The 23,540-nt window shown below is 31.8% G+C and overlaps 2 protein-coding genes and 1 long non-coding RNA gene across 7 annotated transcripts in view; 2 read left to right on the forward strand and 1 right to left on the reverse strand.

Annotated features, from left to right (window-relative positions):
* Positions 1-9,022, forward strand: part of LOC111625659 (receptor-type tyrosine-protein phosphatase kappa-like) — a 17,139-nt gene extending 8,117 nt beyond the window's left edge. Inside the window, exons 10-19 of one of the 3 annotated variants that reach the window (XM_023368870.1) lie at positions 5,647-5,795; positions 5,893-6,028; positions 6,100-6,249; positions 6,383-6,413; positions 6,485-6,555; positions 6,692-6,829; positions 6,926-7,057; positions 8,087-8,238; positions 8,338-8,473; positions 8,653-9,022. In XM_023368870.1, the coding sequence (XP_023224638.1) occupies positions 5,647-5,795; positions 5,893-6,028; positions 6,100-6,249; positions 6,383-6,413; positions 6,485-6,555; positions 6,692-6,829; positions 6,926-7,057; positions 8,087-8,238; positions 8,338-8,473; positions 8,653-8,727 (1,170 nt within the window). In that variant the 3' untranslated portion in view covers positions 8,728-9,022. Of the gene's footprint in view, positions 1-5,646; positions 5,796-5,892; positions 6,029-6,099; positions 6,250-6,382; positions 6,414-6,484; positions 6,556-6,691; positions 6,830-6,925; positions 7,058-7,485; positions 7,932-8,086; positions 8,239-8,337; positions 8,474-8,652 lie in introns of those variants that run through there. The other 2 variants (XM_023368872.1, XM_023368871.1) reach the window with 2 other exon arrangements.
* The window catches only part of LOC111625663, a 39,963-nt gene extending 28,745 nt beyond the window's left edge, over positions 1-11,218 (reverse strand). For 2 of the 3 annotated variants that reach the window (XR_002756758.1, XR_002756757.1), the window contains exons 1-2: positions 11,035-11,218; positions 10,867-10,951 (exon numbers count right to left, since the gene is read on the reverse strand). This is a non-coding gene — a long non-coding RNA (uncharacterized LOC111625663). Of the gene's footprint in view, positions 1-3,565; positions 3,653-4,737; positions 4,963-10,866; positions 10,952-11,034 lie in introns of all 3 variants that reach the window. The other variant, XR_002756759.1, reaches the window with a different exon arrangement.
* Positions 11,219-13,918: 2,700 nt separating this feature from the next.
* Positions 13,919-17,867, forward strand: LOC111625681 (NADH dehydrogenase [ubiquinone] 1 beta subcomplex subunit 7-like). The gene is made up of 3 exons (XM_023368893.1): positions 13,919-14,091; positions 17,412-17,580; positions 17,645-17,867. Exons 1-3 carry the CDS (start codon positions 13,980-13,982, stop codon positions 17,745-17,747), a joined length of 384 nt encoding a protein of 127 aa, XP_023224661.1. The 5' UTR covers positions 13,919-13,979; the 3' UTR covers positions 17,748-17,867.
* The last annotated feature ends 5,673 nt before the right edge of the window (positions 17,868-23,540 follow it).

Genomic DNA, 23,540 nt, shown 5'->3' on the forward strand with positions numbered 1-23,540 from the left:
AATGTAGTTTGGTAGTAAGTGAGTGTTTACATAATCTAGTGTTTTTCCTAATGCCTTTGACGTGTTTATTTTTGGTATTCGTGGTCTTTGTGTGGGATCTGTACCAGTATATTTAATGAGTGTTTCCTGGAATATAAGTGAGAGCGTATTAACTAATTCTATGTCTACGTTATCAGTGATGGATGGGGAAGTGCCTGCAGTATCATTAGTGGTACTTGTTGTGTGTGTGCTGTAATCAGTGCTTGTTGCTGGATTATCCTGACAGGTTACGTGATCTTCATTAATGTTAAATGTTTCTGTCTGTTGATGTATTTGATCAGCAACCTGTTGTTTGATAAGTTCAAGTGTTGTTTGTGGGATAAGGTTGTTGTGTATAATTGTTCGTTTTTGATCAACAACCCTTTGTTCGGTGACAGTGAGGTGAGGATATTGTTGTGTGAATATATGGTGTAGTTGTTGTCTGTATGCTGTCATGTTTGTTTCGAGTCTTGTGATGGTGTAGTAAGTGCGGATGATAAACTCGTTCATTTCTGTTGTCCATTTCATCCGTTGGCGTGGTTTTCCAGCCTTTGTGGTCTGTGGATGCATTGCCACAGAAACACCAAGGCTAGGTTGATTCCTCACATCTGTTGAGGGCATTGCAGTAGCCATGCTTGGGCCGGCGCTGCTTTCGCCACCGGTAACCAAGGGAGACTGGAGCCTATTTTTCGAACGTGAGCCTCTGCCTAACGCACGAACGCGGACCTTGTTAACCCGGGCGACGTCCGAGCCGGTATCATACTTAGATCTGGTTACTACCATGATAAATATCTCCACAGAATGTGGGTGTGTGGTCACTCTTAGCTTCATTTCTCCCCATAGACCTTACTGGCATGGGTGTCCCTACCAGGAGCTTGTGCTCCACCCTGCATTGCCCTATGGATCTGTAAAACTACTGGGCTCTCCCACCACGACCAGGTGGTGACCATGGGAGAGTTATTATTATTATTATTATTTATTGTGAAATTTTGCCGCCCCTTAAAAAGTGCCGCCCGGGGTGGCCCGCCCCTGCCGCCCCCCTACGCTACGCTACTGTATGTACCTGTACCTATAATAAAACTTATATCTTAACTAAATTAAAAACCGGGACCTTACGTCATACTATATACAATGCATTTATAATACCCTAAAACCAATATATATACACCTATAAAACCAATATAAATAAAAAACTTAACCACCTCATACTCAAAAACAATCAGTTCATTCTCACTAGCAGTTTCAATAACCAACCTCCAATTACTTATGTTCGTACCAATGCCATGCATAGCAAGGATCAAATCAATATAAGAGCAACTTGTACCGGATGCAAAAGTCGTACCTACCTCTGGATCGTGTAAGACCACCAAGTCTCACTTAGCAATAGTTTCAACCAACCGATTGCCTCTTTCATCGGTTATCGTACTACCCCAGAGAGTAAACTTTGCATTATTGTCCAAAAACATGATAATATTCTCGCCACGAAGCTTCCCCAGGCAAGACTCTAATTCGTTCAAACTATTATCAATATCGATACTAGGAGAGAAATACATACTTATAACATATACCTTAATATCATCTCCCATGACTTGTTCAATCGCGCAGTTTGGGGATGATAGGCTTTGTATCGCTAATATTGCCCACTTCCTGTTGCATATTATAACAGTTGCCCAGGGCCGTGTCTACAAAATAATATAGTCTTCGTATAATAAAGTCGATCAATATATTATAAGACTATCCAAGTTTGTCTTATAATAAAGTCACTTTTAATCAGGAGACAAAGTTTAGTTGACAAAAGAAATTTTTATTCTCTATGCAACTGAACTTTATTTCCTGATTAAAACAGACTTAGTTTGAAGACAAACTCGGTTTGCCGTTTGATAGTCTTTAATTGGAACACCTGTAGGTTCTTCTGCATTTATATGATATAAAATCTGCCATTGTGATTTTACTTTCTAAATCGTAGTATATTCATCGTATAGTGTTATAACGATAATTTCACTATCAATCATTTTGAAGAAAATTGAATAGGGCTACCAGACCAAAACATTAATTTAAAAAAACATTATAATCCGGTAAACATTATAATCCAAACAAAGCAAAAAAAATTCTTCTGCAGAAAATATTTTGATAAATTATAGTTAGTAATACTTGTATGGTCAGTTAGTATAAAATATGTTTTTAATATTAGTAAAGTGCAATTGTTCGTTTTCCTTCCTAAATGGTATCCCATTTTATGTTTAGATTAGTGTTGTAACGAATAGTATATTCGGCCTCAGGCCGAATACCGAATATTCGGCCAGGAGCGTGGCTGAATAGCCGAATATTCGGCGAAACTATTCGGCTCGATTATCGCACGTATGAAAATTGGCGCGCAAACCGCATTATGGCAAGAACCCCGCTCTCTATTGGCTCGCTGTCACTACGCTTCGCCAATCGCGTTAATTCTTGACAGTTGAAGCGGACAGACAAGAGCGTCACGGCAGTATGTGATAAGTGATGATATCAAATGTGGATAACAATGAAATGTCCTACACGTGTAAATAACAAAGAAAGAACAGAGAAGGAGCGCGAAGTGAAAATGTGAAAATAAATATGAAATTGAGTCGATAACATAATCGAACAAGTCGAAGCAGCTTATTGGCGCGAAATTCGCGGCCGTCAATGCCAAACAATTGTTGTCATAGACTTCGGAAAGCTAAATGCTTGTAATGAAAGTTACTTAGCGGGCACGGGCGAAAGCCTGGGGTCGTTCGGGCTATCAAGCTGTCTCGAATCTGTGAAATCATAACTGTGACTTATACCGACGTCCTATCTGTCTCTTTTCTCCGTTATCACCAAGCTGAGTCACGTAATTGTAAAATGGGAACTCTACAACGGAAAAGTGACGAATCGAAAGTATCGTGAGCGCGTATTGCGCGTATTGTGCTCACGATACTTTCGATAGAGCGATAGAGAGCGATAGAGGAAAGAGAAAGGGAAGAGCAAAGACGAGCGCTTAAAAAAAAGGATAGGAAGGGTCAGACCCTCAGATGTGCGGGGATTCTCCAACGATAGACGTGTACGTGTGCTGATCTTTGTAATTATAAATTGTGAATACATGTGACTAATATTATTTTTTTTTTTATTTTGTGCATGTTACAAGTTATAAATAAACATAAACAAACAACACTAACTCTATAACATTAACTCTAAATACCAAAATGATTAATTTACTGTGTTTTTGTTGTTTATAACTCCTGTTTTTAGGTATTCGGTATTCGGCCGAATAGTGATTAAATATTCGGTATTCGGCCGAATAGTGAAAAATAGGCCGAATAGGCCGAATACCGAATAGTAACCGAATATTCGTTACATCACTAGTTTAGATATATTTGGCCGCTATATTCATAGTCATAATCTTTCTGCTCTTTTCCGTACTTCGATTCTTATTATTGAAACTTATTCTTCCTTTCCATTTCCTCTGTGTAAATTTTGTAAATCTTCATTAACTACCTTTGCATTTTATTGTTTCTTTCATCTATTTCAATATAATATGTACCAGTACCTTTCCTTAGTTCTTCCTGTCCTTTTCTTCTTCATCTAGTTTCATTTCATTCAATCTCACAAATGATATTTTAGTTATTACATCATACTGCAAACATACATTATACAGTAGTTATACAATATTAATATTATATTATGTTGCATATAGGCTAGTATATAACAGATTTTTACATAAAATTATATTAATATAAATTGTTATATTCTATATTATATATAAATTAGCATGAATTCGAAATTTAATCAAAATTATTGCAAATATAAATAAATTACTGAAATTCTTTAATCAGGAACATTACTAGAAAACTGTATCATTCTTCTACATAGTATGATGTATAATCACTTTAATCCGTGTCGGTTGATTTTCCCACAGCAACACTAAGCTATTGATACCTAGTCATATTAAAAAGATAATAAAATCTCAATTTATGAGTTATGCCACTGTTTTTGTCGGGATGCGATATACATGATGGAAAAGAAAGTCACTTAATGTACCGTACCTAAAGAATGTACAGTACATTGAGCACATCATGTAACGTGTATAACTCTGTAACAGTTCAAGGTAGGCCAATAAAATCTTCCAGCAATCAATTCCTTGTGAAATTCTGACCCTAAATTATGTGCCACATGATCCCCTTCCCAGTTACACTTTCGAAGTTGCATTCAATATGGCCGCCATCTTAATGGCGGCCTTATGAGTAACACACATCAATCTGTTTCTCCCCTTGGTCTAATGTGTTCCTGACATCAGCGTATTAACTTTGGGTACATTCTATATCCTGTAGCAGGGGTGTTATGCGACTTCTTTCTCACCATATATATATGTTTTATGACCTTTCGAAACGACAAGACCCTAGTCACGCTCCTGTTGGGTAATCGGTCAATGCAGAAAGTTCATAAAAACACGAGAAACACCATTATACCGACTACTTCTAGATCGAGTCACTAGCGACTAGATCGAGTCACGCTGAGCGGTTCGTTAAGTCTATCGCATGTTTAACAAGCAAAAGCTTTGGAGGCGAATATCCTGCAAAGGTCACAATTAGAAATATAAATCCTTTGACGTTTTTAGTCGGTTTAGTCTAAATTTAAAATTTATTATCATTCAGAATTCCAATTTTAGCCAATTGCTCAATTCTAAAAAAACCCAAAACTAAAATAAATGACAAAACTAACCTTTGATCTATGCTTCATACAGTATATTCGTCTGCACACTAAAACACATCTATGTATTGCTATAATGCAAGTCCAATTTGGCTTCTGGCACTCTTAAAATGACTTCATTTCATTACTTTTTTGAAAAAAGTAAAAAACCTTATTCATGCAGAATAAGAACAGCATCTTCTTTCAAAAAGACGATTAAAATAGGTAACAAAAACATTATTCTCCTCAATAGCATACCTAACCGGAAAAAATGAAATAATGGACTAATTTCATAGGGATAGTTAACAGTGGCAAAAATTTGCATAAAAAATAAACTTAGGTTTAATATTAATACTTTTGGTACATATTTTATTTAGTCTTGTCAATCCATCGTCTTTCTTTCATACAATGATTAATATGGAGTGTGCAGCTAATATAGGCTATTACTCCGAGAGAGCGAGATTATGGACGCATTAGCCGGTGTCTGATAAGCCGGCGTATAGATAGAATGGCCATACGCGCGCGGGGGAAATAATATCTTCCGGGAGGTCTTGTAAGGGAATATGGCACCTAATTCAGGCCTTACAGAAAACCTAGAAAACTCCATGTGGCCAGCCCGTCCGAGCGAGACGCGAATCCACGACCGAACTCCCAGTGTTCAAGGACGAAGACCGCTTGGCCATTGGTGGGCCATTCCGTCATCTAAGATAATCTGAAAGTTAAAAAATTCTATTATCGAATGATGCGTAGACTATGATTTGAATGGACTGTATAAATATACACAGTGTAGTCTATTCAAAGTATTTACATACAAATACAACATTTTGACTTTAAAAAAGTCGGAATGTTGAACTTGACTCTTCTAAAAATTATAAATAAGACTATGCAAATTATCTTACTGTGGGATTACAATTCAAAATACCAAATTAATTTTATTTGCAGGATAACGAAATAAATCAAGTTAAACAGTTTCATTTTACAACATGGACACAAAAGAGAATTCCTCTATATACGTCATCTGTATTAATTTTCATTGGGAAAATACGTGATTTTCAACCTCCAAATCAAGGCCCAATTATAGTACATTCTAGGTAAACTATTTAAATATTAATCAAGTATTGGCAAACTACCTGTACATCAAATATAATCAAATACTATAGGTAATACTATATAAAATAACTTTTGTAGTGCTGGAATTGGTCGTACGGGGGCATTCATCCTTCTAGATTACATGATGGACATGATACAATGGGAAGAACATGTCAATCTTCCAAAATGCGTACGAGAAATGAGACATCAAAGAATGAACATGGTGGAAACCGCTGTAAGTAAATCTTGTTATATTATATAAAACTGTAGTCTTAATATCACTATATTTTTGTTTATTTTTATCAGGAACAGTATATATTCATTTATGAGACGATCCTAGATGCACTATGGCCTTTCAATACCTCCATACCTCCCAAAGATTTCCGGAAACGGTTGTGTGAATTAAAGTCAGTGGATCCATACACAGGTCTTACTTATATAGAAAACGAATTCAAAGTAAATTAATATTGATTAACTATAATAATGAAATATTATTTATATTCATCGATGACATAAAAACTATGCTTTTAACTTTTAAAACTGTGCTCCAAATTTTATAGAAAAAGTTGTTTAAAAAATTTTTTTCCAGAGACTGAATCGAATGTATCCTTGTTCTACAGGTTAAACAATCAATTCATTTTTTATCTTTTTAAAGTATGCACTAAATTTATATTCTGGAATGTCATTACAGAAAATTTATTCAACACATTTTCATCATTCGAATCTATCAAAAGAAGTAATATGGGTTCTCTGCATGTAGATGTGAGTTAAATGATTTAATGCGAAAAATTAGATTTTTTATATTGAATAATCTAATTTTCCGTATTATATTAAATATAACCCTGCTAGATAAGTTCAAAAATGTTAAAAAGAAACACTCTTGATCTTATCTTTGTAAGGTTATCGAAAAAAGAAAGCATTTGTTGTTTCTGCGATTCCACACTCTAACCAAACTAAGAGGTTTTGGAAGTTTGTTTGTGACACCGATTCGTTGACAGTTGTGCTGTTAAATGACCTAGATTCAGTCCTACATCAAGTGAGTAACATTGATAATTAGTCGGAATTTTTATCACTAATTCTGTCGATATATATATATACATATATTTAATATTTTTTTTTTAATTACATGAAGGGTTTTCATAGATATTGGCCTAGAGAAGGCACTATTGTCGATTTTGGGCAATTTTCTTTGGAATATATGAGCAGAGAAATCAACCAAGATTTAATAATAAGAAATTTTAAATGCGTATGTAACGAGGATAAGGTAAATAATAATTTTTATGCCAATCAAGAGTGTTTAGTCGTCTAATACCTTCGCAGTTTAACATAAACTTTATTTTATGTAGTGTTTTTAAATTTTTGTTATGTATTAACGTTTTTATATGATGCAAATGAATTTTAATTGGATTATTTTTATTTATCATAATGTGTGCTCTGTAGCAAATAATTAAGAAATTTTCAGATAAGCATTGTAAATATTCATATTCTTTCAACTAATTTTTTAATTTTCTGTGACCAAAAATTATCAAATAAAAGAAATCGAGAAGTAAAAATAATTTAAATTCGAAATTTTCATTTGTTATATTAAAATTTTTCAACACTGAAAATCTGAAAAATTGAAATATTTTCAGATTTTATATTTATAACATTATTTTATTTTATTTTTATTTTTATGCCATTCGGGTGGCCAAGGCGATTAAGGCGTCAGCCTGCCCGTCTGAGGGACCCGAAATCGGACTTCGGATGAGCCACCCCAGGAAATTTTTATGGACGGGCCATTCCGGATATGTCGTACCCCGACCGTCACCACCCGGCTTGGCTGGACCCATAGAGAGGATAGTAAAAAAAAATAATACATTTTTCATCTTTTACAATTATAGTTAGTGTTAAATAATGTAAAAATATTGATATATAACATATATTTTTTGTTAATTGTGCGACATGATTCTATAATAAGTTATAATTCGAATGAAATGCAATCTCAAAATATATTTTATATTGTATTGTTTTTTTTATAACTCCTTCCGCCCTGTGGGCACTAATAAGACCTCTTCTTAGCAATCCCACTATGGGTTCGGCCAGGCCCACAATGGGGCGGCCGGGTGGTGAAGGACAGGGCCCGACATATCCGGACGGACTACCCCCCCGAAAAATTCCTGGAGTTTTATCGAACCGTCCGGACTCGAACCCGGAGTCCCCAGAGCGGTGGGCTGCCATCTTGACCGCTGGGCCATCCGGCCATCTTTTATATTGTACTGTAATTTCATTGTTAAATATTTTTGATAAATTAAAGAATAAGGTGAAAATAATCAAGCATTTCCATTTGTCTTCGTGGCGACCGGACCAAAGGATACCTTCTTCGGCGGATTGTTTAATAGATTTGATGGACAAGATGGAAAAGTGGCAGCAAGAAACTGTTAAACATCAAGTAGTTATTCAGTGTCTGTATGTAAACACATCATAATTAAATATTATGTTATCAAACAATTCTTTTTCAATCATATCTGTATTTTATTGAATGGTGAATTTTTTTTTCATTCAAAGAGATGGAGTTCGTGCATCTGGGATATTTGCTACATGCTATTTTATTTCTAACAAAATCAAATTTGAGCATGAAGTGGATGTATATTTGGCCGCCAAGACGGTCAGACAAGCATCTTCAAATTTCATCGAGTCCTTGGTAAGTTTGCTATTTTAAAACTATTTCCGGAATAAAAACTTTCAAACCATAAAATATAGCATTGTTTTATTTTTAATTCGCACGAATGGTTTAATATATTAAATCATTTATATCTATTGATATAACTTAAGTTTTTTGCTTCTGTTAAAATTTAACATTGAATTCAATTTTCATTCTAGGAGCAGTATACTTTCTGTTACCATTTTGCTGAATGTTTTATGGAGAAGTTTAAAGATTATGCAAATTTTTCGTAAAACTTACCGATATTGTAATTATTATTCGGTATACGAGATTTATATGTAATAATATAAATGTGATGTTGATTTCATCAACATTTGTAATATGATCGAATTAGAAAACTTCCTTGGGTAAATTTTTGATCAGTAAATTGCATTTATGTAATATAATTTTGAAAATTTATAAAAATTGTAAATTATTGGGATAACTGTTACTTTATTATTATTCTGTGTAATAAATGAGTACAAAATATTGGCAATGTTGAAATTATATTGTAATTAGAGTGGAGTACATTTATTTATTGCTATATATGTTATGTTAATATGTTGGTTGTTAAAATATAAAAATAAATTATTACTTACTTATAAAGAAGAATTTATCAATCTGTCAAGAATAATTTAAAATAAAAAAAATTCGAACATTTTTAATATTAGATGACACAATTTCTACGTTCTGTTAAAATATATTTATTAATTAAATATAAACTTGTGACACCCTGACCAGTACTACCCTGAGATACATTATTGAATTAAAATCGGGTTCGAATCTGATCTCATGACGATAGAATGATAAACTCGCTACAAGGTAATTTGGCCTACTTACATATATTAAAAACATTGATTATTCTATTGATCGCTGTTGGCGTTAACTCATTTTCGTGGTAACTGCTCTAAATCTCAGTTAAAAATACTTAATTGAATGAACCATATTGTAAAACAAGCTAGAAATCAAGTATAAACGTTGTGTCTTAAGATTTACTTCTCTGATTTTTGAGATAGTTTAAGGACATTATTATAGTTCATACTGAAAAAAGGCGATGAGTTTCATTTTTTAAAATTTTGATAAAAACTTTTTTCTGCATAAAATCACTTCAAAACATAAATTTAATTCTTCCTTTACCATAAAATCTTTAGGTAAATTTTAGAAAATGAATTAATATTTTATCATCAAATATTTTGGAAAACTTTCGACAGGACATTAACATTACCTCACATTTGATTGGCTAGACTCAATTTAAATGTATAACTCATATTACTTATGAAGTCCGTAAAATTTTGACTTGTTTCTCCTTTCCAAATATTATATAGATTCACAATGATATAGTTCCTAATTTAGAAAGTCAAACGCGAATTTAGAGGAAATTATGAATATAAAAATGTTAAATCTAAACATAGGAAAACATTCACAAAGTTTTCTATAAATCCAACATATATATAAATCATATAATTATTTTCTCATATTTTTATATTTTTATTTTTTCTTAAAAATTCATCTAAAAAATGTATTAATATATAAACGTCAATGAAAAACGATTTCTCATGAATAAATATAAAAATAATTTTCTGAAAAACTTGAATTCAATAAAAACGGAATTAATATGAGATTATTTCTAAACAAATATTTATTAATAAATGCAAAACCCATTACAATACATAAAAATTAAGTTTGATAAAAATTGGCTTCAAAAGTGAGTAAGATATCTATAATTATATCATACTGTAATATGATAATACTGTATAAAATATATAATCAATATGTAACAAAATATAAATAATCATATTTTAAGATATGTTTTTTCACATAAATTCAGACATAACAGTACATACATTTGGTAATAGTATGTCTATGTGTATATATATTTTACACTGTTAGTAATAATTCTATTATCAAATTTGCATGTATTTTATGATGTTACGAATTATTTGTTTGTATCTTGTGAATTTACTGAACACTTAAAGGATACTTTTTTGACAACTGACTTTAATATGATTTGTTTAAGTTCTGTAATGTTATATAAAATTTATAAATTTTTTTGTTATTAATTAAACATGTTAACATGGTCCTACTTATTTAAGTTATATCATTATCTAATTACAATTATGTATAACAATGTTTGTATTTTAATAATGATGCTACGAATTCTGTAACCCCTTTGTAAAGGCGAAAGCTAAAACAGATAAATGTTTGTTTGATTGATTGATTGATATTGTGCAAAATATAGTCTATAATATAAATTATAAAAAAATTATTATTTATATAAAGAATATAATATATAAAATCTGTTGAGAATCTGTATTTTGGTGTAACTAAATACATTTACGTTATTTTTAATGTATATACGTATTGAATACACAGACATAAAATCAAACACTTACCAGTTGGAAATACTCCATCTTGGATAATGAATAATTCATTTTCATCCGGCTTGAATAATTCATTCATAATGTATCTCGTATATATCTATATAAATGAATCAGAATTGAAAATAACTTGCAATCTGCACCATTTATAGATAAATTCGTAGAAATTACAGAAATTCTTACTTTCATCTACATTTCCTTATACATTTAAATTTATATTCGACCAGATATTAAATTAGAATACTTGACGTATAAAATCTAATAGGAAAAACTTATATTTTAAAGTATATTATTAATAAAGATATTTAAATCATTTCATTTTCTCCAAACTAGTGACGCAGTTGTATAAAAGCAGACGAACTTGACACCTTCTTACTGCCCCCTGCAATTTTAATTCGTTAATAAAAAATTTTTTAATTTTTTAGCGTATTTTTATTTGAATTTTTTTAATTATTATTAATATTATAAAATTGATAAACTGAAAAGAAAACTAATTAAATTTACTTTATTAATTAAGTAAGAAATGAAATATAGATTCTTTACATAGAGTGCTTCAACGACACTTCTCAATTACAATAAATTTTTAACGGCATTTGCTGGAAATTACGTGCTTAACCAAAAAGGCTACAACCCCCTTTAAACTGTCCCTATATATATATATATATCGCCACCACGGGTTTTCCGTCAAAAGTCTTCGAAAAACGATTCGTCCCATAGTAAATCGAAAGTATAAATCGTCAACTCATTTACCGCCATTCGCTAACCATGATGTAAGATAAGATAGTCATTTTCCATTCAAAATATTTCATATAAACTACTACAATTTTTTTGTCACAAACATTAAGGTAAACTATTATGGGAACGAGAGTTCCCAGCAATTTTAAAATGTGAGAAATAAAAAGTTTCGTCACTTTCCCAATTGACGGTTAGAGAGAGCTGGACACACATTCTATCAGTCAAATCTGAAACTGTTTAGATCTTTATCGTGCTCTGAATTTGGGTAAAGGACTGTAACAATCACAGTGTACAGTATAGCAAGACTATACTGTACACTGTGATTGTTATAATATTTTACCCAATGGAGAAGAAAATTGTCTTTATAATTAGTGAAAAGCAAAAACACACACAAAAAAAGAAAAAAAAATCTGTTCATATAGTGAAACACATCCATCCTGTTCTTAGTGACTTTTCTATTGTCTGGAAGAAAAATGTAAATAGACGGAACGATGGGAGATATTTTGAACCAAACAAGCAAGTGGATGACTAGAACCTGTAGAAAAATGAAAACTGGAAAATATGACGAACTTGAAAAAGCAGTACTGATATAGATTGCTCAAGTAAATGCAAAGAATTACACTGTCACGGATGATGTGATAAGAAAGCAAGCAGAAATATTTGGGCAGCAGACGAATATAAACAATTTTAGTTACAGCAATGGGTGGCTGCATTGGTTTAAACAGCGTCATGGCTTATCAGAACGAAAGAAACATGGTGAAACTGCTGAAGTTAATTTGGATTGTGTAGAAGAGAAAAAAACTAATTTGTCGACATAGAAAGGTATGATATGAAAGATGTTCATAACATGGATAAAACCGCTTTATTTTACCGATTACAACCTGATAAAACGATTGCCCGTGTACCTGTGAAAGGCTGCAACAATAATAAAGATAGAATCACAATTGCTTTTTGTTGTAATTCAGAGGTAGTGATAAGAGAAGGCGATTGTTACTGGAAGATTCGTAGAGCCTAGTTGTTTTAAAAATTTCGATCCTTCTATTTATTGCCATTACAAGAACAACAAAAAGGGAAGAATGACAGTCCTACTTTTTTACGAATTTGTTGAAGATTCAATAGGTATATGAAGAGAAAAAACCGTAATGCCCTGTTAATAATTGATAATGTAACCTGTCATAAGACAGTCAAACTGAGCAATGTGGAAATACAATTCTTTCCAGCAAATTACACAGGAGTTCTACAACCACATCAAGCTGGCATAATAAAAAGTATTAAATCTCACTGTACACGCTACCAAATAAGGAAAATTATCGAAAGCATCAATAATGAAATCCGTATTGAGATGACCTTGAAATTTGCACTTCGGCTAATTAAAAAATCGTGGCATGAAGTGACATCCTGGACAATAAACAGTTATCTAATCCATGTCAACTCATTGAATACATTTACCTCCATGACTCGAGGAAATAATGTAGTTCAATCTACTTTGGGCAGGTTGTTTTTTATAAGCAAAAAATAAAAAATAAAAAATAATAAATGTAATATAAATGGAGGGAAAGTGATAGTTATTCTTATTATTCTGTCATTCCTATTTGCATGCCGTTTTCGATAAACCGCCACCCTCACCTTTCCATCATGTACTGAAAAACAATGGTGGCAGTTTAAACTGTATATTTATGTTTATTATCAGTACTTACTTTTTAAGTTTTTTGATTGTTATTTTTTATTATTTATAGTTTTGTATTTTTTAGACTTAGCGCTATTGTACAAGTAATAAATGATAGCGTAAACTTGATTTTAGGCTTTTATGTGGACTAGCAAGCGTAAAATTTCCATTGAAAAAGCTTTAAATTTTTAACGGCATTTGCTGAAAATTACGTGCTTAACCAAAAAGGCTACAACCAGTCCTAAAGGCTGCTCTTATTTTCATATAACCTCTCTAAAACGGAAAAATTTTGCGGTCTGCAAATATTTGTTATAAATGTATAAAATGTTATTTTTTTCTTTTTGTAAATTTGGAAATAGTTATCTTTAATAGGTTCAGCAAGCATGCAGTAAATGCACATGGTCAGACATATCTAAAAAGCAACTCAAATTATTCCTATAAAGATCGAGTCGGGTTATATCCTCAGCGACAACGGTCGACGGTGATAACTAGAAACCGATTTTTTTACTTTTTATTCTAACAAAACTAAAAATAAAATTTTTCTTATATATGACAAAAGCAATTTATTTTTAAATCCGTGATTTTAATTCTAGATTTCTTCATGACCTTCATTTTTGAATAAATTCTATTTTGACTGTTTCATCTTCAAGGTGGCGCTTGTATCAAAAGTTAATTTCAGCTTAGGGTCGATAGAAGTTGATTTAAAAACAAGTTGGTAAGAGTGATCATGGGGTTAGTTTTTAGTCACGACCCTTTCGGCAATAATTTACGACCAAATGTGCGAGAAGAACCAACTTTTGATTCCCTTATGGGATTTCCTAATGGAAGAAAAGAAAGAGGTACTATTTTTTATTTAAAGAGCCTATTAAATCTCAATGTCTGCATTTTGTATGTAGCTCTTGAAATTTTTATATTTCTTTCTAATTAATTTGAAAGAATATTAGTTTTACAGGATTCGATGGTGTACCTAAGTAATGCATTGAGCACTGGTATATTCAGACATGTTAAGTATGCCTATAAAAGTTTGGATAATTCCTAAAATATTGTAATTGCAACTTTTTAAATATTTAAAAAGTTGCAATTGCAAACAAACATTTCATTTATAATGATTTTTGTTTTCTATTGGTATTTTGTTCAATTTGCTTATACTTTCAAATATAAACATTGACTGCATTCAGCAGTGTCATCAGTTGAAACTGAGAAAAGGTGTTTCACTCGATAGCTGTTACATGGTTACATCTGCTGAACAATGAGTGATGTATGCATAGGAGCAGGAAGCAGCCATCATTGGTTGGTTGCAGCTAGCAATAGGTAACATATATGAAAGACGCTACTAAACATGACATCAAAACACCAAACGTGCTCTGAAACAGTGCTATTGTAGAGGGCGTTTGGCAGAAAAATACTCAATGGCTCCGGAACTGTTGAGTCTGCTGAACGCCATCATTCTGTTATGAATAAAAGCAAAAACTATTTCCTAAATTAATTATTAAAGTACTTTCAATTATTATGTTCTATAATAAAATACAGTGGTGTCTCGTATAACGGACGCTGTGAACAACAGACTTTCTGTTTGGCCATTACGTGACTCGAGCAACAGACTGGCTGCGAACAACGGATTTTCTGTTCGGCAGTCACGTGAGGCAAACAACATTTCTGTGAACAAGTTGCGAATGATGTTTCCACTCTTGCCGTTGCCAATGACAATCTACTATTTTTAGAATATATTAGTATTATTAGAATATATTATATATCTGAAGTACAGAGCTCCCATTGGAATTCGGCTTGCTCCTTTGTTTATTACGTACACCACCTCAGTGCAAGGTATTCACATTTATTCAAGTGTTGTGCAAATTATTGCTTCTAAAAAACAAAAAGGTGATTTCAATTGAAACAAAGCAAGAAATCATCAGAAAGAGTGAAAGTTAATCAAGTAACTAACACCTTATTCATTGCCAAGGGAGTTTATTAAAAACTAACGTTTTCGATCTATGGAGTAGAAATAGAATAGAAATGGATCTATGGAGTGAAAGTTGACAAAAACTTCATTGTCAAATGGGGAGAGCTCAGGAGTTTACCAATACTCATTATCCAAACACAGCTGAGGCCAACAGGATCAATGATCTCTACAATGACACCCTTGCCCATCATTTCCAACAGGTGTTGAATAAGCGAGAGAAACAGACCACCTAGGACATGTTTTCAAGAAGCCAGCAGGGGGAAAAAAGGATGGAACAAGAGGAGTTGACCCTGCAAGCTCCGATAGCCTCTCCTGAATCTGACTTCGATTAAAAAACAATAAAAAGAGACCTACTGCAATGTGTAAAAAGTCTGTATCTGTATGAATGTGTGAAGAAAGTGTTCGTTCACCTCCTCCTCACAACATTTGACCACCCGGCATAATTGGAACTGCTCCATTTTCATTTTTTTTATGGTACAGTACGGTTATTTTATGCTGCAGAACAAATTATATGTTTTAACATGTATTTCTATGGGAAAATGCATTTCGTATAACGGACTCTTCACTTAATGGACATGCACTTGGAACGGATTAAATACGTTATTCGAGGCACCACTGTAGATCTCTTCCAATTCATTACAATACAGTTCATTCATTAATAAACCTTTCTAATGTATAATCTGAAAGTAATTTAGACTATTTAAACTATAGGCATGTACTACACTACCAAAGGCCTGCCTGTTCTTAGTCCTGGTATTTGTGTGATGACCCAAGTTCGTAACTTGCCACTAGAAGCACTTATCTGGCTGTTAATGTGATGTCAGCCTATGTAGAAAATGATTTTTTTATTCCTTTTTGCAAATCCAAAAAAGAGAAAATATCAAATATTTCTTTTCGTGAATTCTTTGAAGTACTGATATATGTGAAAAATAGATTTAAAATATTTTCAGAATGGGAGATTTTTCAATACTTATCTATATGCAGCTTATAGACATAAAAAATGCAATTTTTGTTTAAACTCTTGGGTATCTCTCACTGATTGTCAGTTATTTTGTAAAAATAAGGAATCAACATTTTTTCTAGGAATGATTTTAGCCCCAACAAACTATATGATATGAATAAAAAAGTTGTGTTACAGATGAACTACTCTATTTGCACAAAATGGTTTCAGATTTTTCTGAATTTCTGGATTGTCTAACTTCCCTTTTAAAAAATAGCAATATAATTGAAAAGGCAAAAGTGAAAGTTAATGCTAAAATTGTAAAAGTTGTCAAAAGAAAGATTCATATTTTATATCATATTGCATTGCTTCCTATCAATACCAGTGAGATGATGATAGCAATGAGGGAACCATTGGGCTCTATTATACACTGGAGTAACTCATTTTAAAATAATTATCATTAAAACAATTGTCAACAATGATGATTTAAATTTTATCTGATGTACCAATGCTCAATGCAGCAAACACAAACTCCCATCAAGCAGAAAATATCATTTTGCTTAGTTTGCCATTTTTCATAGTTTGTGTTAAATCAAAAAGCTTAATTGAGAACCACTTTTCATTGTTTGTACAACATTGTTAAACTAACAACAGCTTTACTAAAATGTTCGAAAGATGGAAGATCTCTTTGGAAACATTGGAAATTCAATGAGGTTCTGGGTAAGCAGTATTAAGAAGGTGGCAATTTTAATGGGTAAGCAGTTGTTACTCCAAGGAAATCTCTTGAAAAAAAAAGAGCCTATGGGAATTTTGAAAAATTTTGTTACTTATAAGCCTATTAAATCTGATAGACTTCTATGTTTGCTCGTTCTGAAATGTAGCCTCGTTGCCTTATTCATTATCCCTTTCAGAAAGTACTTTGATAGTTTGTTTTATTGTTTATGTAATATCAGCTTAAAAAATGAGGTCAAACATTTTTTATTGATAGGTTTGATGTTCCGATCCATTGCAAATGGAATGGTTCATCTGGATTCAAATTTTCAAAAGCCTTGAAACATTCAAAGTACAAACTATGTTCTATACTACATCTGTTGTTTAGCTTTACTATGAACAAAAGCTTTAATTTAAGTAACAATACATAACATACTGTAATTATTTGTAAGATAATTAAAGTACAGAGTTTTTATAATAATTATATAGGTATGTTATGTTATTAGGTAACTAACTGTCACATTTTATTATTATTAAAATTATTCCAGTTATGATTGCTACTGAGGAAGAATTAAAATCAGCTAAAATTCCTTTAGAAGACAGAGACTATTGTGCTCATTTATTACTGAAATATCGTGCCTGTAGAAGAGACCAGTTTCCATTTTTATATAGATGTGGACATGAAAAACATGAATATGAATATTGTGAACATGAAGAGTAAGTACCAAACTACTTCATACTTTTTAAATTACATTTCATCTAAAGATATTTTTTGTATTAGTTTCATTTTAAGAATGAAAGAATATGAACGAGAGAAAAGACTCTTGGCTCGAGCCGCTAAGAAAAGAGCCAAAGAAGAAAAGGAAATGATGAATGAAGAATAAATTTAGGAATAAATAGGCCAAGTTGAAATAGAAAAATTCTTTGTAGATTGCTAAAATTACCTGTACAGATCCTTATGAAAATAGTAAGTTTGGATAATAAATAATTTTATTTAAAAGTTTTATTTGTAAATATTCTTAAACTATACATACACAATTATATTTATATTAATTTTGTAATTGTTTTGTTGTTTTAAATACTGAAATATATTCAATATATTCATAATTTTGAAATATTGAAAATGTCATAATAGATTTGAGTTTTTTAATTATAACAATGAAATATTCTTTAAACTCAATGAATGCGAATGGCAAAATTAACAATGATGATGATCAACAGCTGACCAACAAATTACATTGTATGATTATTGTGGATAAAAAAGATGATTGATCAGACAAATGATCATATTGATGCTATTAGTCTTAAATTTTATTGCCTTATTCATTAACCTTTAATGCTAAGAATGCTTGTCATATTGACATGTCCTAAACATTTAGATGTCATATAGACTTTTGAAATTTTCAAACAACCAAACTAAACAATGTATTTAATTAAAGATTTCTAAAATAATCTAAAAATCATAAAGTAAGCCAATTTATAACCAAACCCGGTAAAATCAGTTTACAAATTTGTTATAAACTGATTTTTAATGACTAGACTTAAATTTTAAACTGAAATTGATTGGAATAATAATGTTCAGTCTATTCAATATAAATGCAGCTAGGAGATGAAACTTTGATGTGATATTGTGAATATGGGTGCTGAAATATTGGGGTACATGCCCTTCTATTTTTGTTTGGGTTGCTCTTTTTCTAATTCCCAAGGGGACTCCAAATTCCACAATCAACAAATAATAGAAAATGACTTCTATCCTATTCTGCAAATATAAAAGAAACTAATGAATGATATTTAACCATTGTCTCATGCAATTATTTTCATGTGCATTGTATATTGACAAAAACTGCATTCCTTGTTTTCAAGGCCAAGTTAGTCCTGAGTGTAACCAGAGTCATCTTGTGAGAGTGCTAATCCAACATTGAATCATAGAGTTTGAACAGGGCATCATACCTTAAGCTTCCTGCATAATGTATGATGTCCATTTTTATAGCTTGTGTCCCCTTTTTTATAGTCTGGGTGCTGAGATGATTGTCAAGATAACTTTTCTTAAAAGCACTTCCATTCTTATTTATCATTAGTTTCTAACTAGAAATGAGCAATTATTTATTGTGACATTGTCATGATGCCAGGCCTCAATTTTTAATCATATTTTTAATTTATTTAATTTAAAATATATGTTCTCCACCTCAAATTAGTAGTGTCTTGTCACTGTACATTATACTTTCTATCAGCAATAGAATCGTGCTGATCATCTAATGCCTTCAAGGAAAAAGTTTTAATTGAAATAATGTGTTCTAGTGCAAACCAGAAGTTCGTATATAATTAATTGAGCCTTCTGGACCTAAGCTTTCCATATCTGGTCTCAACTTTCATCTGTCTAACTCTGTTCTCGAGATTAAGGAAGGACAGTTAGACACAGACAGACAGCCAAAAGTGGGAATTTATAGGTCTACAATTTTTTCAAATTGCAGCCCAATTATTATTAATTTTCATTTGTTTTCCATATGTAAACTGATATAATTACTTTAATTTTGACTTAACTATTTGCTTCGTTATCAGAAGTATAACTTTGCACATCATACAATTTAATATAAAGAAAATAGTTAAGAATTTAAGATATAACTTTCATAACAATTTTTTGTAATAGCATTGTTTTAGATTATAAAAATCAGAAAGATCAAAAATCAAACTGATGCTAAATTAGTTTTAACCTTGATATGGCACCTTTCTAATCAGCTCCCATGAATATTCATGAATGGATTTTCATAAATATTAAGGGCCCTTTAATATGTGAATTACTAAATGTATGATTTCACATTGCAAATGATAATATAAGATAGCATGACTTTCAAACTCAAATTTGTGAGCAGACTGCATTACTATATATAATTTTTATTGCTTGAGCTACTTCAATTCAGTATCATTACTATCAATTTCAGAGATAGACAAATGGTGGAGCTGAATTGAAGTTGGATTGTACTGTAAAAAATTATTATAGAATAAAAAATGTTTTTAAGTACTTATCTGGATATCTTTATTAATTTACATTTACTGTTGGGAATCTGTAAAATAAAGTATTCTATATTTCACATACAAATAATCAACACACAGACACAAAACCATTTATCATCATATAGAGAACATGAAATTAATTTTATGGTTTTCCAGACATATCATAACAATTTGACATTTTGTTTCTCAGTGCTGACGATAAATTCATGTTTATATTGATTAACTAGCTTTTCTTTGTTTAAATTTCACCTTTAAATTTAATTTATCATTCAACAGACCAACAGACTTGAGTTAGTCAAGTTATCATCATGTAAACACTAATGAATTTGCAATACAGCAAGTCCCCACTTAATGTCATTTTATTTAATGTTGAGAAAAGATACATTTGTAATAAATTTACAATTGTTTAATGAATTTTCTTTATAAACACTAAAATTGATTCTACGAGATAGGAATTAAATGCTAGATTTTTGAAACACGGTCTAATAGGAAACTTAACTCTTGTTTATGCCATTTAGCTTATGATAAAATTAGTTTCCTTACACATATCGCAGGCCCACCAGTGGCTAAAACCACTGAGCATTGGTTTCAATCATTCCTTTGCACCTTGCCAACAGGTTGGCCAGGTGGAGTTTTCTGCATTTTATTTGAGTGTCTAATACCTGAATAGGGACCAATTTCCAATAGGAAATTGGTCCCTATTCAGGTATTAGACACTCAAATAAAAGTCTTCTCTCTCCCTTGGTAGATCACCAATGCATTGTGTTGATTTATTTCATCAATCCAATCCTTAACATTATAATTTTCAAGAACCTATCAAAGACCTTAAGTGAGGACTTGTTGTAATAGATGAAGTTTAATAAGTGTTTACATATTTATTAATTTATAACTACAAGAAATGAATTAATTACTACTAGTACCGGAAGAAATTAGGCTGCTTTTCAATTATTAGGCTACTTTGGCTGTGCAAACAAATACATGCTAAGTCATTTGAATTTTTTGAGCAAATGGTTTATCTGGTAAAATTAATCAGGTTTCTCAATGTGAAAAAAATTCCAAATCTACAAAGAAACATTTATTTACTAAATATGATTTTTCCAAATCTTTTGCATTCAAAAATTTAAAATCTAAGGACTGGATTCATAAACATCCCATACAGTATTTTAAATTACAATAAAATTTCTCGTAAGTTGTCAGATACGATAAATCACAGCCAGATGGCCAAGTAGTAAATGTGGTAGTCTACTGCTCTAGGAATTCGTGATCGAATCTGGACAGGTCGAAAACCCCAGGAATTTTTCGGAAATGATCCGTCGGGATGTGTTGGGCCCCGTCCCTCATCACTCAACCGTCCCATTGTGGGCCTGACCGACCCTAAAATGGCTTGCTTTAAAAGGTCCTCTCAGTGCCCATGGCAAAGAGTTTAAAAAACAAAACTACTATAGTGTAGATTTACTGTATTCAACATATTATCATCTCTTATTGAACATTTTGCTGCCCTTCTCACTTTGCTGCATGAGTCAGTGGCTTCGTCACCTCTCTCACTAAGTCAGTGGTGTTCGAGACAAATTGAATACAGACACCCCAATTATTCGGATACCCCGCGATATTTTAAATTGTCTGTTCAGAAAAGAAGAAAATTTTATCTGAATATGAGACATTATCTTTTTTGTTTACTTAGGATTGCCCGGTTTAATAGAACTTCGTTATTACTCTTTCTTGTGACAAAACCATTAAACTGACTTAAAACCATGGGCGTCTGTAGAAAGAGGCAAACAGAACACTTGCTCCTCCCTGGAATTCTGTAAAAAATTTCACAAATTATAATCGTAAAAGTGATTATGATATATTACACCTTGCCCTGTATTCTATATACTATACCCTGATAAGATACCTTACACCCTGCAATACTGTATTCTATAATCTACTTGTGGAAAACAACCAATTATTTGTCTCAAGCTTTACCCATTAGAAATTTTTTTCGGGCGCCTATGCATAAAACTAAGATGTCGTGACAAAATCAATATATTTTATATAACGTATTTGTTTGTTAGTGTGATTCAACTTCTACATACCATATACCTTTACATTAATCTGTTGTTGTTTTTATATTTCATTACAATGATAGAAATGTTGGATCATTATCAAACCTTCTCTGATTTCATCATTACAAACTTATTTTAATTGCACAATAAAAAAAAGTTAAATTAATTACGCATTACCAGAGTTTTAGTAAATTCGAACTCGTTTTAATCGTGAATCAGGAGTCACAGCAATGACTCCCGTGCTAAGTAAAAAATTCACTGACTGACTAAGTATACATGAATCAAAGTTGCCGATTTTCGGGAGACGATTTCTCCGCCCAGTAAATTGTTTATTACTGTAATACTAATAAATAATCATAATTTATAAAGCGCACTTAACAATAGGAAAAAATACGTTAGACGTTGAACTTTCAATTCAGCAATTTCAAAACACGTAACTTTTTATTTAATTCATAATTAATAATAATGAACAATTATTTCAGCAATAGATGGAGTATATAATTACTTGTATTACAGCAAATACATTACAGTATACGTTAGTATACAATTTATAATTATGATTTAAATGTTAAGAAGGTTCCATACATAAGCCAAATCAAGGCCATGTTCTTGCTAAGTCTGTAAATATGTAAAAACAAAGAATTCTTGCTAAGTCTAGTTATGCTGCGACGTTGAACTCGTTTCTACTGCTCGACTCCTCCCACCACCAGAAATCTAGCTAGTTCAGTCAGCTTCTTTTATCTATGCTAGCTTCTACTAGTGACGTCATTGTTTTGCCTTGCCGTACGATTTGCAAGATGGCTGCTCGTGTTAGACTAAACGTATTTTATTATAAGAATCACAAAGTTATTCTCTCATTCAAATCATTAACTCATTCTAAAATGACTTCGAAATGTAAAATTATCATACGTCGGTATAACAGATTTCGAATACATTTTACGGAGGATAGCGGTCCATTTCGTTGATTACAGTTAATAATTGCATTATTTATTTCATCACGATCTGACGCAGCTTCCATTTGAATAATTTATTGGTTACTTCATCCTTTTCGATCAGTTTCTTTTGCGACAATTGTTGCGATCATAATTTTAACTTCATCCACCATTTTGCCTAATTGTCTAACTAAGAATAATCGTTCAATGATGCTCGGAACATTCTTAGCTCCGCCCACTAAGCCACGCAGAATTCTAACTTACAAGTTAGATGTTCTGTGTTACTGAACACGGCCACGGCCCTGACTGAACTACAATAGAGCCTCGATTATCCGACTCAATTGGGGACTCGGGTTGGTCGGATAACCGAAAAGTATGAAAAAATCCATTATTAGTGTAGTATATTATTATATCCCATGTAATTAGTATATTAGTATATCGCTATTAACCTACTTCGCGTTGAATTTTCATCGATGTTAAGCCTAACAAAAGTTTTTTAAAATAATAATCGTCGCTATTGTATCGTTAAAAATTAGAAAATTAAGCCTCGTTTAAATATTGGCTCCCTTTCATGGTCGAATGAGTTTGCCAGCTAAAACACGTAAAAATAATATTAAAGTAGCCAAGACATAGCCAAATATTGTAGCGCCACATCACTAGCGGACATTTGAAATTTGCCGACTAGGAC

The sequence above is a fragment of the Centruroides sculpturatus genome, unplaced genomic scaffold (assembly GCF_000671375.1).
Source record: "Centruroides sculpturatus isolate CEXI.00-Female unplaced genomic scaffold, Cexi_2.0 scaffold338, whole genome shotgun sequence".
In the NCBI taxonomy this organism is placed as follows: Eukaryota; Metazoa; Arthropoda; class Arachnida; order Scorpiones; family Buthidae; genus Centruroides; species Centruroides sculpturatus.

What these genes read in the sequence shown, in the direction of transcription:
- LOC111625681 (XM_023368893.1), top strand. Translation starts at nt 13,980, where the DNA reads ATGGGGTTAGTTTTTAGTCACGACCCTTTCGGCAATAATTTACGACCA. An exon ending in TAATGGAAGAAAAGAAAGAG is followed by an intron (nt 14,092 to 17,411) that starts GTACTATTTTTT and finishes AAATTATTCCAG; the next exon opens with TTATGATTGCTACTGAGGAA. An exon ending in GAATATTGTGAACATGAAGA is followed by an intron (nt 17,581 to 17,644) that starts GTAAGTACCAAA and finishes TTTTTGTATTAG; the next exon opens with TTTCATTTTAAGAATGAAAG.